This window comes from Pseudophryne corroboree, chromosome 3 (genome assembly GCF_028390025.1).
Source record: "Pseudophryne corroboree isolate aPseCor3 chromosome 3, aPseCor3.hap2, whole genome shotgun sequence".
In the NCBI taxonomy this organism is placed as follows: Eukaryota; Metazoa; Chordata; class Amphibia; order Anura; family Myobatrachidae; genus Pseudophryne; species Pseudophryne corroboree.
In genome coordinates, this window is record NC_086446.1 from 433,160,774 (window position 1) to 433,180,248 (window position 19,475).

The 19,475-nt window shown below is 44.3% G+C and overlaps 1 protein-coding gene across 1 annotated transcript in view; it reads left to right on the plus strand.

Moving 5' to 3' along the window:
* The window catches only part of LOC135057303 (protein-glutamine gamma-glutamyltransferase E-like), a 266,064-nt gene that overhangs the window by 181,430 nt on the left and 65,159 nt on the right, over positions 1 to 19,475 (plus strand). Inside the window, exons 10-12 of the mRNA XM_063963192.1 lie at positions 1,805 to 2,047; positions 2,140 to 2,454; positions 13,096 to 13,158. Coding sequence (XP_063819262.1) covers positions 1,805 to 2,047; positions 2,140 to 2,454; positions 13,096 to 13,158 — 621 coding nt within the window. The remainder of the gene's footprint in view (positions 1 to 1,804; positions 2,048 to 2,139; positions 2,455 to 13,095; positions 13,159 to 19,475) is intronic.

Consider the following 19,475-nt stretch of genomic DNA (forward strand, 5'->3'; position numbering starts at 1 on the left):
TTATAGTCCAAACCTTGTGAGAAATGAGGTGCAGACTGGTTGAGGCGAGATACCTTGTTTCATCATAAGGATCACCAAATTAGCAGTCACACTGCTCTCTTACCCTCCCCTTCCCCCTTCTCTCTCTATGACAACTTTTTTCTCTCTACCAACCCTCTCGTTTTCATCACCTTTGTTTTCACCCTCTTCCCTTCACCCTAAACCCCCCTCTCCGCATTCTTTTTCTCTCACACCTCCCCTCCTTTTATTTCTGAGCCGTGCTCCACTATTAGACTCACATTCTTACACTGGAAAGAAGAAAATGAATGGCTGCCTCCTAAATAAGGTGTGCTACAAGAGCATGTCCACCACCCTCCAGCGCAAATGTGTAGTCATTACTAAATCTTATCCCCAATGTTTCCCCAGTGGTGACTCCACCCATCACCTCCCTGTCCAGCTTCAGAGATATTGCCCTTCCTCTCAGGAAACCGGGAGATCACACATTCCAGGAGTTTCCTGGGCATTCCAAGAAGATCCAGTAAATATGGGTTTATGGTGTGAAAGCAAACTTATATACATACAGTATATATTTAAAACAATAAGGTGTTTAAAATGCACAAATGCGTTTATGTATAGTATATATAGATATATAGATATATATATAGATTTATATAGATATATAGACATAGACACAAAGGGATAATAATGGGGTGCCAGGTTCATTTAAAAAATGCAAGAACACTCACATGGGTTGTACATCATATTTATACTTTATTCACACTAATAATGGATTAAAAATTAGAAATACATATCTGCAAATTTAATATATAAAATCACGGACATGATTGGAGATATTAGTTATGAAGAATATACATAAATACATACGAGAACAAATTTTTCCAAAAGGTTGTTCTTTCATCGAGTGATTAATAATAATTCTAAAATACTACCCTATCGCTGTACGCAGTACCCATTGTTATATACAACGGTATGAATTCTATTTCTTGTTACTAATCCCCCGTTTGGGGAAAATATAAACATTAATTCTTGTACACACCTAGCGGCCCCATTGTCCCGCTATAAGCAGAGCACCAGAACCCATTGATTCAACAATAGTGCGCTGCCAGGGGGCAACTTCGCCACCAGATTAATGCAAAAAAGATGTGATGTCATAGTTCTTATTCAAACCGTTTGGGCTCAAAGTCTTTAATGTGTGGATGCAGAAAGTATTTGAGCCCAAATGGTTTCTGTTTCTTTTACATGTGTATCTCTGAGTCTGCGGGTAAGGCTTACCGTTGTGACTGCACTAACATCAGTATACCAATCGGGAACAGAAGATATTAACCTCTTAAAGATTGAGAGACTATCAGGATTATTTTGCGCAATCCATTGACTTACTTTGCATATATATATATACACACACACACACACACACACACAAACTGTCACTCTAGTGTGCAGTGCAATAAATAATGGACAGATCCAGCAACTTATCTTATTCAAGTTGTCTTGAATCAAGGTCTATAGAATAAAACAGAAAAATAGCATAGTATGCACTGTTTTAACGCTGCAAATAGAACAATAAATGCTGTAAACAACATTAGGGACAATATAGTCCCAACTCAACAAAGGAATCCTTCAATTCAGATGCCTTTAGTATTTTTAATTCAGCAGTAAAACCAATAGTAAATAGCCCATTTTACAAGAAATAAAACAATAGCGCTTATCTGTCCATGGGGAAGTCCAGGGTACAGTGTCAGGACCAACGCGTTTCATTTTATCTGGAAGACTTCATCATGTATTTAACTTAACATCTGTTTTATAGGTATTTATCAACTAGGTCCCACATCTCAACATGCAGTGAAAGAAGGAGAGGTGAATAAACTGTATGACACTCGCTTTGTATTTTCGGAGGTAAATGCGGATGTCATCAATACAATTGTACAAAAAGATGGGAAAAAAACAAAGGGAGACACCGAACGTTCAACAGTTGGCCAATTAATCTGCACGAAGGCTGTGGGTAGAGATAGCTACATGGATATAACACAGGAGTACAAGTATGCAGAAGGTAATATATGAGCATTATACCACATTGAGTAGTCTGGAGAGAGCAGAATCACTCTGTTTCCTCATATACTAATGCAAAGTTATCCCTCTTAGGTACACCGAAGGAGAGGGAAATCTATAACAAAGCTCTGCAGTCAATTGGTCGAAGTACTGGGTTTGTAGCATTTTCAGCTGATGCAGCCCCAGCCTCAGCTCCAAGACGTGAATTAGATGTTTCTGGGGTGATATCAGTGTCTGGTACACCCGAAGTTGGCGATGACGTAAATACAATCCTGATTCTTAAGAACTTAACATCAAAAAAACGATCCGTAACTGCCAATATCAGTGTGGCTGCTGTTGTGTATACCAGAGCTGTGCGAAGGAAGATCTTCAAGCAGTCTGTAACTGTGCATCTTGGCCCAAATGAAGGTATGTACAGTAGCTTGACTTAATACATCAACTATAGACACTATTCGAATCTGTTGAAAATGCCATGGATATAAGTAGTTCTTAAATATACCTTGGATCTACTTCTAACAGGTACATATACATATAATATTTAAATCTATATATATATCTAAAAGGCAAATACCACTGACTCATCACAAAATCTCCTGAACCATAAGGACTAGCCTTGCTTGCTTTTGAGATGTAGGCACCCACTAAAAAGGGATTTTGCAAACTTCTACCCACATAGGGCTTAAAAGGGGTGAAATAACCCCCCCCCCCCCCTCACAGGGGAGAGTTAAGACAGCCCAATTATCCAGGGCTATAAAGAATGCATGGTGCCGGCGATACCAAGTCGCGGAGGGGAGAGGACACAATGCTCTGTTCCTGGACTTCCTTGCCAGTGGCAGTTGCAGTGCACTCCATTATTCAAATAGGGGAGCAACATCAACTGCCACCCCAAAACACTGTCAAACATCACTGGGTGTGGCTCCCCTATTTGAATAATGGAGTGCTCTAAACCTGCCACTGACAACGAAGTGCAGCTTTATGGTTCAAGAGATTTTGTGATGAGTCAGTGGTATTTGCCATATATATATATATATATATATATATATATATGCATAAGATTCAGCACTCACACTGGTATGTGCAGCAGCCGGGGGTGCATTCCAATAGGTAAATTTATATATAGGTATATATAGGTAGACAGAGTTTTCTTATATTGCAATAACGAAACAGGCGGCAAGGAAACAGGTGTCATTCACCGGACTTAAAGTTCAACAAACTTGTTTTAGTGCGTCAATAAAACAAGTGTTATAGCATATGCTTTAAACGTTTCATGACTGCGGTGGTTCTATTTGTCAAGCTTTATGCTCACAGCACCTTGATAAAAAGACCCGCCGTGGTCTTGAAACATCGGAAGTATATGCTGTAACACTTGTTTTATTGATGCACTAATACAAGTTTCTTGACTTTAAGTCTGGTGAGTTCTGCCTGTTTCCTTATTGCAATATAAAGGAACGCCATCACTAATATATATATATATATATATATATATATATAGAGAGAGAGAGAGAGAGAGAGAGAGAGAGAGAGAGAGATGTGCGGCGGGCACTTTTCGTGTTTTGTGTTTTGGTTTTGGTTCTAATTCCATTTTCGTGTTTTGGTTTTGGCTTGGTTTTGCCAAAACCACCCTTTTGTGTTTTGGTTTTGGATCTGGATGATTTTTTAAAAGAAAACATAAAAACAGCTAAAATCACAGAATTTGGGGGAAATTTTGCTCCTACGGTATTATTAACCTCAATAACAATCATTTCCACTAATTTCCAGTCTATTCTGAAACCTCACACCTCACAATATTGTTTTTAGGCCTAAAAGTTGCACCGAGGTGGCTGTATGACTAAGCTAAGCAACACAAGTGGACAACACAAACACCTGGCCCATCTAGGAGTGGCACTGCAGTGTCAGACAGGAGGGCAGATATTAAAAAAAGGCCCCAAACAGCACATCATGCAAAGAAGAAAAAAGATTTGCAATGAGGTAGTTGTATGACTAAGCCAAGCGACACACACAATTGGCCCATCTAGGTGTGGCACTGAATGGCAGACAGGAGGGCAGATATATAAAAAAGGCCCCTAACAGCACATGATGCAAAGAAGAAAAAAAGGTGCATCGAGGTTGCTGTATGACTAAGCTAAGCAACACAACCACCTGGCCTATCTAGTAGTGTCACGCAGTGGTTGAATGTCGAGAGTGGGCCGCAATTGTTCGGTCCACTGACAGCATCTCCAGCACGCTCGAGTTACTTTTTAAAAATTCTGCAATTGGTGGACTTATACGGCAGTACCCCTGGACTCATACGGCAGTGTCACACAGGATGGCACTTTTCAAAAACTAGGCCCCAAACAGCAGATCATGCAAAGATGTCGAAGAGGTGCAATGAGGTAGCTGTATGACTGAGCCAAACGACACAAACAATTCCAACTGGAATTATACGTCCAAATCACTGGAATTAATTGGCAAGATCACTGTAATTAATAACTGTAAATCACTGACATTAATTGGCAAAATCACTGTAATTATACGTCCAAATCACTGGAATTAAATGGCAAGATCACTGTAATTAATAATTATAAATCACTGAAATTAAGTGGCAAAATCACTGTAATTATACGTCCAAATCACTGGAATTAAATGGCAAAATCTCGCTATCACCTGCCTAGTGAAGTGGAATCTTGATGGGATTTGTTACCGGGGACACAATACCTCCATCAATTGTCTAAATCCCACTGCATTAACGGCGGATACTGGATGCACGTCTAACACAAACATAAGTGTCAAGGCCTCAGTTATGAGGGCTTCCATCGTCATGTGAAGCTGAACCACTAGTCATGAACATAGGCCAGGGTCTCAGCCGTTCCTTGTCACTCCGTGTCGTAAATGGCATATTGGCAAGTTTACGTTTCTCCTCAGACCATTTAAATTTCTGTTTTTGGTTCTTTTTACTGAACTTTGGCTTTTTGGATTTTACATGCCCTCTACTATCACACTGGGCATCGGCCTTGGCAGACGACGTTGATGGCATTTCATCGTCTATGTCATGGCTAGTGGCAGCAGCTTCAGCACTAGGAGGAAGTGGTTCTTCTTGATCTTTCCCTATTTTTATACTCAAAATTTTTATTCTCCATTATTTTTTGGGAGTTATATGAGACAATATGCGGCACAGGAATGAATGGAATGACTGATGAGACAGGACACTACCACTGGTCTGATGCAGCACAACACGTTGTTGTTATAATTATTATACTGCAGCACTGGACATATAGCAGCAGCATATATCGTCACTGGAATTACTGATGACACAGGACACTACCACTGGTCTGATGCAGCCCAACAGGTTGTTATAATTGTTATACTGCTGCAGTAGACATATAGCAGCAGCGTATATCGTCACTGGAATTACTGATGACACAGGACACTACCACTGGCCTGATGCAGCCCAACAGGTTGTTATAATTGTTATACTGCAGCAGTGGACATATAGCAGCAGCGTATATCGTCACTGGAATTACTGATGACACAGGACACTACCACTGGTCTGCACAACACAGCACCACTTTATACAGCTACACTGGATATATGGCAGCAGAGAACACCAACACTGTGACTGGCTGGACTGATACAGCACAATACACTGACTACACTGGACTGGTCTGCACAACACAGCACCACTTTACAGCTACACTGGATATATGACAGCAGAGAACACCAACACTGTGACTGCCTGGACTGATGCAGCACAATACACTGAGTGACTACACTGGACTGGACAACACTTGCCACCCCACTTTCCCACCCCAACACACAGACACTAAACACTGAGGACACGTCCTCTCTATACACTCTCCGTGACTGGAGTGAAAATGTCGGGGACGCACGGCTCCTTATATGGAATCCAAATCCTACGAGAATCCAACAGTGGGATGATGACATTTTGCCGCGTTCGGGTTTCCGAGCCAGGAGGGAAAATCCGAGCCGGACTCGGATCCGGGCTCGGAAGGCAAAGTTCGGTGTAGGGTTCGGTTCTCTGAGAAACGAACCCGCTCATCTGTAATATATATATATATATATATATATATATATATATATATAAAACTGCTTATCTGCTGTGTAAAGGGTAACGACAGCTATGCCAGTGACCTTAAGTGTTGTGCGCAAATCTTTACCTTTTTACCTCAAAGGAGGAGCCCTAAGGAGAGTGAAAGGCTAAGCAAGCAGAGCTTGGGCCCTTTGCAATAGAGTCAGCCTATCCCTGCAAACCTTACATATTTAACATAAGAGAGTGTGGAGCTTGGCCTGTTGTCCCAGCATTCACACCACTGAGCAGGGCAGAATGAGGCGGGACGGGGCAGAGAAGGAGGTGGATTATTCTCCTCAGCGCCAGCCTTTGACAGCATCAATCTGGGGAAGGCCTGCCCAGAGGTGCGGCCTGACAAAGATTGGCAGCGGCGGGCATGTCCTGCTGTAGCTCTAATTAGTTTACCAGGAAGTCCTTCAATATTAAAGTTCTACTCACGGAAATACTTGAAATTCCGTAGTGAAGCACGGGTATCCAGCTAGTATAGTATATACATCCTTATATATTTGTCACCTATGCTGCATGTTGTAGCTACATATAGGGGGTAATTCCAAGTTGATCACAGCAGGAATTTTGTTAGCAGTTGGGCAAAACCATGGGGGTCATTCCGAGTTGTTCGCTCGTTGCCGATTTTCGCAACGGAGCGATTAAGGCAAAAATGCGCATGCGCATGGTTCGCAGTGCGCATGCGGTTAGTATTTTAACACAAAACTTAGTAGATTTACTCACGCCCGAACGAAGATTTTTCATCGTTGAAGTGATCGGAGTGTGATTGACAGGAAGTGGGTGTTTCTGGGCGGAAACTGGCCGTTTTCTGGGAGTGTGCGGAAAAACGCAGGCGTGCCAGGGAAAAACGCGGGAGTGTCTGGAGAAACGGGGGAGTGGCTGGCCGGACGCTGGGCGTGTTTGTGACGTCAAACCAGGAACGAAACGGCCTGAGCTGATCGCGATTTGTGAGTAGGTCTGGAGCTACTCAGAAACTGCTAAGAAATTTATTTTCGCTATTCTGCGAATCTTTCGTTCGCAATTCTGCTAAGATACACTCCCAGAGGGCGGCGGCTTAGCGTGTGCAATGCTGCTAAAATCTGCTAGCGAGCGAACAACTCGGAATCACCCCCTATGTGCACTACAGAGGAGGCAGATTTAACATGTGCAGAGAGAGTTAGATTTGGGTGTGGTGTGTTCAATCTGCAATCTAATTTGCAGTGTAAAAATAAAGCAGCCAGTATTTACCCTGCACAGAAACAAAATAACCCACCCAAATGTAACTCTTTCTGCACAAGTTATTTCTGCCTCCCCTGCAGTGCACATGGGGGGTAATTCCAAGTTAATCGCATCAGGAAATTTTTTAGCAGTTGGGCAAAACCATGTGCACTGCAGGGGAGGCAGATATAACATGTGCAGAAAGAGATAGCTTTGGGTGTGGTGAGTTCAATCTGCAATCTAAATTGCAGTGTAAAAATAAAGCAGCCAGTATTTACCCTGCACAGAAACAAAATAACCCACCCAAATCTAACTCTCTCTGCACATGTTATATCTGCCTCCCCTGCAGTGCACATGGTTTTGCCCAACTGCTAAAAAATTTCCTGCTGCGATCAACTTGGAATTACCCCAATGGTTTTGCCCAACTGCTAACAAAATTCCTACTGCGATCAACTTGGAATTACCCCCATAGAGCAATGAATAGAGGACAGAACTAATACTGTAGCTACTGTTAGTTTGAAAAAATAGAACTTTTCTTTAATATCTTCAGACAGTATATACAAGTGGATGATCTCTACTACATATTATAGTGCACTTACACCACTTCAAAATGTGTACACATGCACCAATTTTATATATAACTTACAGTTATGGACCATTCTGGACAGGTGGTTTGGGGGCATTCTTGGTCAGTACTGTAAGGGTGCACCCACATAAATGAATGACATCCGTAAGAGATGCACCTTATTTACAGATGGATGCATCCTTAGATAGTTTCTTAGAAAACATAGCTGTTGTGTGTTACAAAGTCTGGGGTAAAGATACATGTTGTTGTTGATGACAACATATAGCATTCTTAACAGTTTAAAAAATAATAGTATTAAAAAAATATGCTTCTCATCAGTACCAAGCATAGGTGTGCGCAGGTACTGATGAGAAGCAGATTACTGTACCCTCTGCGCTGCACCCTGTCAGGACTGCATTACTGACCGGACGCCTGGGTTAATCAAGGGTGCCACTGCCACTGGCTTTCAAACTCCCGGCTCCACCTCCATGTACAAAAACAGCATGATGTGATGTGATTACGTCATGCTGCTCGCACGCCCACCCGTCACACCCGCCACACGCCCACCTCGCTCTTTCTATGCTATGCCAACGCCAGCCACTGATGAGCTGTAGCATGCAGCCAGCATTCCTCTTAGGAAGACAAATTCAATACTGGCAGGCGGTCGGCAGCAACATTGACACGTCACTCGTTTTTCCAGCAGCGGCAGTACTAGTCTGTGACTGTCAGTGTCAGTGAGTGACTGACTTGTAAGTAAGCTGCTGCAGCTTGCAGGGGAAAGAGCGGGGGAGCCAGACCAGGCTGAGGAGGAGCAGTGTAATTGCAGTGAGTGCCATCAGGGGTGTTTGTTTGGTGCACACCACAACATCTGACAATGTACCTGCTTTATTAGGATTGGTACAAGTATGGACATTTTATATTGCGTTGACCGTCAATAAATGGTGTTAGACACACCCAAAAGGCGGTGCTCGACACACCCCTCTGACGGTGCACTCCCTAATAAAATGTGCTGCGCACGCCTATGGTACCAAGTTCTATCGCTATAGCTTGTTCCCTCTAAAGCGCGGTGGCGGGGGGCAACCTGCACTTGGCTCGGACAGGTAGGCAGGCCCCGCTCCACTATAACAGGAAACCTACAGTATGGAGCCCCTCATCATAGTGGGAACCAGGAGACTTGTTTTCCCTTTTTTTCTATATATTAATGGAGTTACCGCTCATAACAACAATGCTGGGCGATCCAATTTATTAAGCATTAGGGTAGAGATCCTAGTTCTAGATACATTATCCTTACATGGCATTACCAGGGCAAAAGTATTACACAATACAGGTACTTTAATCTTTAAAGAAAGCATTCCTTTAATGCAGTATGTAGCTCACCAGTGCTGCACTTCTTCACCCTCTTAAACAAAAGTTTCCAATCTCCCACTGCCTGGCACTGGTGAGCTATATAAATGACATATTGTGTATGTACAAGGGGAGAAGGCAGACAGGAGAAAGAAATAACCAGTCGCACAGATAGGGATACTTACAAGTACAAAAGAGGGTAGAGGCAAAGATGGGTACTGGCAGAGGCTAACATGGGAATTAGAATTGTCCCACATGGATAGAGGCAGATAGAGACAAGTGTACATACAAAACTGGTGATAAAGAGGGGAAAAAAGGGAAGAGAGAGTGACAGATACAAACACACGGGGGGAAGGGAGAAGCAGACTGACAAGACAAGAAAGAGTCAGATGTGGGCTGGGGAGGAATGGGTCAGGGCAAATGGGACTATGGGCCTAAGTCAGACCTGGTCGCTGCAGTGACAGCAAACGCAGGCTGAAGCCCTGCACTGTGTGCGCACGCACAGTAGCCGCATTCTGGTGCGCACACAGTCAGATGCAGCGGCATCTTTGTTGAGCTGATCGCGGGGCATGTTGGCGGCGTTTATGGGCGCGGTCTGGACCGTTTGTGGGGCAGAAGGTAGAGGTGGGGATGAGCCACATGCAGCCACGGGTAGTCGTCTGCCTTCGCAGTTAGGCTGTGCATCGCCGCTGTGCCATGCTTTCGCACTTCTGCAGGCGGCGGTAGGGCCCGGTATGTGGGGCAGACTATCCCTGTGCTGGGTGTCCCCCCGCATGCCTAAGATTTTGATCGTAGAAGTGCGTTTTTTCTATGATCAGGTCTGAATTAGGCTCTATATATGGCCAGGTTGGACTTGGAGCAGATGCAGTCATCTGTTTACTTGATGGTCATTTCTGTTCATGTATTGCACAACATGCGGTCCATGTCACTGCAATATTCACATTAGTGTAAGTCAATCACAGTCAGCGTGCCAATAAAAGAGGGCAAAGGAGACATTATTCATTTTATTGGCCAGGGGATGCAGTCAGTTTACCGTCTCTTGGGATCCCGGCATTCAGGAGACCAATGCTGGAATCCCGACACAAGGTGATATACCAACAGCCGGAATCCTAACACCCACACATTATTCCCACTCGGTAGGTGGGTCCATGCCACCAACCGAGTGGAAATAGAACTTGCATGGTGAGCACAGCGAGCCCCTGAGGGGACTTGCTGCTGGGATTCCGGCAGACGGCATAGTGACAGCCATCATCCCGTCTACCGGGATATAGTATGTATCCCATTGGTCAGACAGGAGAAGGGAGGTGCAGGTGGGGATGAGCCATAGAGCCTATGCAGTTGTTGTTGACATAGGCAGCACAGAGACAATGCTTTAGCCTTGTGGTTCCTGAAGTCGTCCCCACAATGCTCCCCAAACCAGCCAGCCCTTGGTGGGAATTTGTTCAAATCTGGTCTAGAAAATTCCACCCCAAGTGGCAACCAGACCTGTGTTGAATAGTACTAGATTTATTCCCAGAAGGTGGTTTTCAGGCTAATAGGAACAGAAAAAAATATATACTGCAGTGTCAAATTTTTTTTTCCATGCTTGGTAGTTGAAATTGGCTGAGCAACTACTTTGAAATGAGGTCTAGAGATAGGCATTGACCATTGATGGTTAACAACCAGCATTTGTTGATGGTTTAGCAATCGATAATAGAGAGACGATGGCTCTCCACCATCGCTGATGGGGGTGGTGGTGGGGGTTCGGAGCAGCAGACAGCAGCCTTATCTCACCCACCTTCCATAATTTCCTTCCACCTGACTTTCTCTACAGCATGGATGCCCATTGATGGATGCAAACTATTGATAGTTACCCATCGATGGTGTCATGCCATTGATGCCCATCCCTAATGAGGACAAAGGGGCTGATTCAGATTTGTACTCAATCCCAATGGTTTGCATACAACTCCGAAGTTGAGAGCAGATGCCACACTGCCCATGTGCAGATCAAAGGCGTCACATATATGGAACACCTGGCGGCTTCTATAAAAGGAGGCATGGCCTCATGGGGTGCCTCACGGGCTGCGGTCAGAATGGGGCATGACCTAGTTGGACAGGGCGTGGCTATGCTTACAGACCCCCGTTTCCGTCATTACGGGGGTACGCGAGATGCTGGCTGACCCCTGAGTCTGCAGTGCCGGCGCTACATGTAATGTTACAGTGCAGCACCAGGCTCCTGTCACTAGCAGGAGCCGACACTTTGGTGATACCCCTCGGTGGGTGACAACCGGGTGCGTCCGCACCCCCTGCACCCCCGTTGTGACGCCACTGGAGCAGATCTCTTTGTGCGAGATCACACACAGTGCTCCCAAGTTGCACCATGATTGACATTGGGGGTGGCAACATGGACCATTTTACAAAACGGGAGCATGTCGCTCCTATTTTGTAGGCGTGCAGAGGCTAGGGTCTGTGTCTTCCAATGAAGATTTCCTGGCTCGGCAGAGGAGATCCAGCAGTCATTCTGAGTAAGATTAGATTTACTCAGATAACTGATGGCTGTGACACAGCACTCAGATCTGCGATGCTGGCAGAAGGCGTATTTTTTCCTCAGATGCCTCCTGTAGTATTAGCATATTTTTACATCGCTGTTGCATCCAAAGAAGCAAATAATGTCCAATTCTGAATGAGGCTCAATGTAATTCTGCGTCAGAGCTCTGTTAGGATTATTATAGATTTTATTTTTATTGGATTACATTGTGGATGAAGAGTTCCGCGTGGACTATGTCTGAAAAATGTTGCTATTTAATAAATTGGTGAAAGATAGGCTTTGCATTGGCATATCTATAATGGTCGCAGTGTGTGTGATGTACATGGACACTGGGTCCAGGTAGGCCCATACTGCGCCCATCTTTAATTACTTACCTTCCTGGCGTTATACCTCAACTGCTGCAGCAGCAGCATAAATCACAGGGAAAATGGCTGCCACACATGCGCAGTAGTGATTAGTCACCGGAACATGGTGGGCTCCATGTTACCGTAGACCTGTGCATGCACAGTATACTCTGGCACAGTGCCAGAGTATACTGCACCATAGAGAGGAGGGGGCCCGACTGGAGTCTGCACATGAGCCTCCTTCTTTGTTAATCCGCCCCTGGCTCTTTGGTTGTCTTTAAATAATATTGTATCTAGCCCTATTTTTGCTCTCTCCAGAATATTCTTTAACCAATCCACCCAACTGTCCCAGTATCAGTGGAACAGTCCCGCTTTTTAGGTGCTGTCCCACCCATGAGCCGCAGTGTCCTGTGGGAGGTGTAGGTTGGGGGCAGAAACTCGGTTACTGCAACAGTGAATGGATACCATGCACATGCGCATGGTGTCCATTTAGTGCCAGTAGAGGTAATGAGTAGCCCAGCAGTTGCCGGAGTGCTGGGCTCACCCCCAGTATAACAAGAAACAGGTGGCATTACAAGTGTCCACGCCCGCGAAAAATGTCGTATACCAAGGTGTGTGGCCTAGCAACAGGATGTTCAAATGCTGGGTGGTACGCTATAACTATATGAATAATGTTTGTAATGGAAGTTGCAGATCTGTGACCTGTATTGCAGTCTATACAGTGGAAAAGGAAATTGACAGTTCCAATGTTATTTACTACAGTATATCTCACTTGTAAGCGCTGCCTGAGGACATTACGTTCGCAAATAACATTATATATCCTTAAAATTTCTATTTCCTTTAGTAAGAAGGCTACACAAATAATTCCTTTATTAAAGTTGTGTTTAAGCAGTCCATATTAATGTCACCATTTAAATAAAGTAGCAATATGCAACACAAATGGTAGCTTACCCAGTAAGGGACTTATTTAGCATCTATTAACCTACTTGTCCTACCATAGGTGGGGGGCGGGGAGTACCCGCTTGTTTGTCCTGCATTCAGAGTAAAAGGAAAAAAACATTTGGTAAGTAGTACATGCAGGTTTTTTATTATTTCTCAGTAAGTTAATATTTGTATAATACACAGCAAGTCATAGAGGAAGAAAACTTAGCAAGTGCCTATATGGACAATTTGTAAATCATTAAATATAAATACTGCAGTACCTCAACTTTGGCATTACAATGCATAGTAATGAGTATAAACAAAATGTAGCTAATCTAGGTTAAAGGTTTCTGCTTGCTTTCTCTAAAAAATGATTACTGTAAATGCTGTTTCCCTGCTGATGCTTCGGGATGCCGTCAATTTACTTACAATCAAAATCCTGACAGTTCAAATACCGACAGCCATTGACCGACGGTCAAAATCCTGACCTGGTCGAAATATCGACAAGGTCAAAATACCGACATTTAAAATGTCGACAGGTCAAAAAGTCAACATAAGTTTTTCATTGAAACCGACTTGTTCATACTCTACCATCCCAGTGGATTTGTAGGGGGAATATAAACCGTGCCCGAAGGATGGTGAGCGAAGCGAGGGGATGCAGTACACTTATACAGTGTCCATGTCGACCTATGTCGACATAACACCAAAAATAATTACACCTTGACCTTTCAACATTTTAAATGTTGGTATGTTGACCTTGTCGGTATTTTGACCATCAATCAATTGTTGCCGGTATTTTGACCATTGGGATTTTGATTGTAGGTATTTCATACTAAACCCGATGCTTCTCTATAAAGCCATACAATAAATGCAATCCTTACACCCTCCAGCTCAATTGTAATATCATAGAATAAAAGTAGATATCCTTTGATTTACAGTATACAGAGATACAGTGTAGTGTACCCTAGCTAACATTTACAGATGAGTGAACATTGAGAAGCTGATGTAGAGGCTCCCGCAAAATGAGCGTATCTTAAGCCCCAAAAAACATATACAAACATAAATTACAGTTAGGTCCATATACTGTATACACTGTATTTGGACATTGACACAATTTTCATAATTATGGCTCTGTACGCCACAGCAATGGATTTCAAATTAACAATGGAGATGCAATTGCAGTGCAGACTTTCCGCATTAATTCAAGAGGTTGAACAAAAATATTGTATGAAACGTTTATTAATTGCAACCATTTTTATACACAGTCCTCTATTTTCAGGGGGACAAATGTAAGTGGACAAATTAACACAATCACATATAAAATGTTAATTTTTTATAGTTTTTCAAGAATTCTTTGCAGGCAATGACTGGAACCCATGGACATCACCAAATACTGGGTTTCCTCCTTTGTTATGCTTTGCCAGGCTTTTCCTACAGATGTCTGCAGTTACTGCTTGGTTGTGGGACTTTCTGTCTTTATTTGTCTTCAGCAAGTCATATGCATGCTCGATTGGATTGAGATCCACTGATTGACTTGGCCATTACAGAATATTCCACTTCTTTGCCTTAAAATACTCCTGGGTTACTTTCATAGTACAGTATGTTCTGAATCATTGTCCATCTGTACTGAGAAGCACTGTCCACTGAAACGCCCTGTGGGCTCCACTGCCTGGGAAAGGGGGGGGCATCCTCCTCCTCAGTGGCGTAACTAGAAATTTTTCTCCACCAAGCCAAAAAATTCTCTGGCGCCCCCCCCCCCCCCTTCCCCCCCATAATCGGTACTAGTAAAGCGCCGCGCGTCGCAAAAGGGGCGTGGCCTTGCTTAAATGGGCATGCCTTTGCATAAAGGGGCGTGTCATTGCAGGAAAAGACTACCTTATACCTCAGTTTTGCAACCTGCACGCCCAGACGTTGGTCACCACGGGAAAGAAAAAAAATAATGATTCACACCCCTTACATTATTTGTCATTTTTCCTCTGTATAGTAATGCCCAGTATACATTATGCCTCATACTGCAATGGCCCTTAGACATTATGCCACACACAATAATGCCCTTGACACAATATACCACACTCCATAATGCCCCGACACATTATGCCATACACCATAATGCCTGTGACACATTATGACAGGAATCGCTATGCCCGTTATACATTATGCTACACAATGCAATGCCCCTGATACATTATAGCACATGCAATGCCTGTGACACATTATGACACACACAGAAATGACCCAGAGACATTATACCACATACCACAATGCCCGTGATATAGTATACCACACACCGTAATGCCTGTGACACATACCGCAATGCCCGTTATACCCTATGCCACACACCGCTATGCCCGTTATACATTATGCCACACACTGCAATGCCCCTGAGACACTATACCATAATGCCCGTGATATAGTATGCCACACACCGTAATGCCTGTGACACATTATGACACACACCGCATTGTCCGTGATACATTATGCCACACACCGCAATGCCCATTACACATTAAGTCCTACAGTAAGGCTTCTAATTACTTTTAAATTACCTGCTCGTTGCCAGGGTTTCATGCTCTTGGTTCCATGCACGGTGCCAGGGGTTTTCATGCTCAGGGTGTCATGCTCGTTGCCAGGGGTTTCATGCAGTAGGTGTTATGCTTGTTGCCAGAGGTATCATGTGCTGGGTTTCAAGCTTGTTGCCAGGGGGTAATATTCATTGCCAGGGGTTTCATGCACTGGGTGTCATGCTCGCTGCTAGGGGGTAATGCTTGTTGCCAGGGATTTCATGAGCTGGGTGTTGTGCTTATAACCAGGGGGTAATGCTTGTTGCTAGGGCCGTGCTCCCCATGCCAGATATTCCCCCACAGTGCCAGGTACACACATGCCCCCAGTGCTAAATATGCCCCCCCAGTGCCAGGTACACATATACCCCCAGTGCCAAATATGCCCCCACCCAGTGCCAGGTACACATATACCCCCAGTGCCAAATATGCCCCCCCCCCCAGTGCCAGGTACACATATACCCCCCAGTGCCACATATGCCCCCTCAGTGCCAAATATGCTCCCCCCAGTGCCACATATGCCCCCTCAGTGACAAATATGCTCCCCCAGTGCCACATATGCCCCCTCAGTGACAAAAATGATCCCCCCGTGCCAAATATGCCCCCCTCCCCAGTGCCAGATATGTTCCCCCAGTGCCAAATATGCTCCCCCAGTGCCAGGTACAACTCCACCCTCCCCGCACCCCCGCTGTTTTGTGAAGGAGGGACACGGAGGGCACAGCGCGTGCCTCTCCTGTGTCCCTCCTGCGTCTCCGGCGGCAGCGGCGTGTGTGTTAAATGAAGTGCCGGTTCGTGAGCCAATCAGAGCTCACGAACGGGCACTTCATTTAATAGCCACGCCGCTGCCGCCAGAGACGCAGGAGGGACACAGGATAGGCGCACGCTGTGCCCTCCGTGTCCCTCCTTCACAGCAGAGATCAGTGGCGGCTAGGGCGCACCGCAGCCCTGTGCGCCTCCAAGCGCTCGCAGTGGCTGCGGACCCCTAGTTACGCCACTGCTCCTCCTCTAGGGATGCAGTTCCAGAACGTGCGCTTGAATTAAACATTATGAATATGTTACCTTATACTGCACAGGACTACGGTGTAGCTTCTACAGTGCATAATTGTTACTAATTTGGTACACTGTCATACATGCACTAGCAGTATTTACTTTAGAAATTTACCAAGGGACCCAGCCCATGCACTCTCTAATGGTTAAATAAACCTCTGTGGCAGCTGGTTGCACCCCCCTACACATGGGTTCCTACCACTACATTCACCTGGTAGCCCCAGTCCGACACTGGCAGACAGTATATCCATTTACACTTCAGAATTCATCCAGCTGCTTCTGTCACATCATCAATAAACACTAGTGACCCAGTGTCACTGGAAGCCATGCATGTCCCTGACATCACACTGCATCCACAGCATTTTACAGATGACGTGTCATGCTTTGTATCACGAGCCAACCCAGGCCTTCTCAGTAAGTTATTTCTTCCCATCATTGTGGTACAGGTTGATCTTAGTTTCTTTTGTCCAAAGAATTCTGTCCTGGGCTGGCTTTTTTAAATGTTTTTTTTTCCGGCTACTCTGACCTTTAACATAATAACATAGGAAGATAGAATTTGATGGCAGATAAGAACCACTTTGAGGCTTATGAATGGTTTGCATTTTGTGGAGAACCCTCTGTATTTGCTCTAGTGAACTCCTTATGGTAGACTTGGATAATGTCCATGCCTACCTCCCGCAGAATGTTCTTCACTTTCCTGAATGTTGTGAAATGGTTTTTCTTTACCATGGAAAGAATCCTGTAATCATCCACTACTCCTGTCTCTATGGATGTCCAGGCTTTTTTGTGTTGTTGAGCTAGCCAGAGCATTTTGTTTTCAGAATGCACCAACCTGTTGATTTGGCCACTTCTAAGGTTTCTGCTATCTCCCTGATAGATTGGTTTAGTTTTTGCCACCCTAAAGGGGGGTACTCACGGAGAGATCCATGCTTAAAATCTAAACAATCTGAATAGATTGCTTAGATTTTCCGCACAGATCACTCGTGTGTATCTCCCACAGCGATAGCCGCGCATCGCTATCGCCGGTGCTAGATTGAGCCTGCATGCAGGCCAATCTAGCACGACGCTCATTTCACCCGCTGGGTGAAATGAGCGCCCCCCCCTCCCGTCCTCCCCAGCATCGCTCAGCACACATCACGCTGTGCTGAGCGGCGGGAGAGATTTGTGCTGAGCGGTTCGCTCAGCACACATCTCTCCCGTGTTTACCAGCCTTTAGGATAGCCTGTTTTACTTGTATTGAGAGCTCCTTTGACTGCATGTTGTGGGTTCATAACAACAGCTAAAGACAAAGAAAAAGAAAGTAAAAGCCTACACCTGTCCACAGCACAGCTGTGGACTAAACTGTCCAATTACTTTTGGTCTACATATTATATAGCTGTAATTCCTAAATCCCTCTTCCAATTTGGAAGTGAGTACCTTCCAATTGAAGATGATATTCTGCACTTTTAATTTTTAAACCATAGTCATTATATAACTGTAACGGAATATGTTTGGGGTAAACAGCTAAAATAACAAAAATTGTGTCAGTGTATGCCCCAACGCGACCTAACTGTTGACAATGCTAAATTCCTTTGTCGTATAAACAACCCTTTATGAAGTCTAAGAACACTGTACGCTGTTTGCTTAAGAAGTACCGTAATGGTACGCTAGTTGCGTAACGATCACTCAGCCGTAGGTGAGACGCTCAAGCGTCACGTTCGCTCACGGCCCAGTGATCACAGGACACGTTATTGGCTATGACTAGAGTAATGATTCGCGGTAGCGTAGCGTACGCTCGAGACCACGAGGAGGTCACCAGCGATGCAGACGCTCACAGCGCTATACCTTTATGTCTAGACCTTATACTAATGAAATACACAGAATACCTTAATGTGAATACAGGGTGTAAGTGCAACCTTGTGTAACCTGACTAACTACAAAGCTGCTTGAGCGTCACCGACGCTCAAGTGAACACTTAACACTATAGAAAATACACAGATACTGGTTTAGGGTCCGAAGCCTATTAACTGTATTATATCTAATATACTTGTAAAAAGGGGATAACAGTACAAATGATACACTCCAATATAACAAAGACTTCCTAACCACAGAACTAAACAATAAATACAAAAAGACAATACTACACTGACCTAAATGCAATACAATACAATACTATAATACTATGAGAGATATAAGAGAAAAGAGGAGAGAGAGAGAGACGGGGAGAGATGAGAGAAATTGGCTCACAGTAAGACAATGATTACGGAGAGAAAACTTACGCACAAAGGGTATGATCGCCTGCGCCTCGATATCCAGCTCCCGGCTATCAGCAGATAACCGTTGATGAGAGAGTGAGAGTTGGATATGGTCGGCCTGCCTATTTATGCCCCACACACAATGCAATCTCATGGTCCTACAATCCCATTGTCCATTGGCCGAAGGAATTCGGCCCTGCATCATAACAAAAGGTCATAGGGTGATTCATACAGGTGGGCTGTGACGATTTCCAACAGCTCAGGTGGGTGGGAAACTGGGTTTCCCGCCGCATACCTGAGTATGTGTAAATAATAGAAATGGACATAAACTTCTTATGTCCATAACTATTCGCACGAGCGATTAATACGCTCCAAACCAACACCGGAATATTACTAATTAAATACTCTTCCGATGGGTACCAAACACTGCTGTATGATTCCTGTTAGACCCTTCGTACAATACAAAGAGGGATTCCTTTAAACAGGGACCTTCTATATTAGCCAAACTTTCAGAAACTATCAAAGGGATCATGATCTATAAACTACATTAATTGTGAAAATAGGTAACGAATGAGTCGCACGCTACGACTACATAAACTCTACCGTAAATACGCATACCG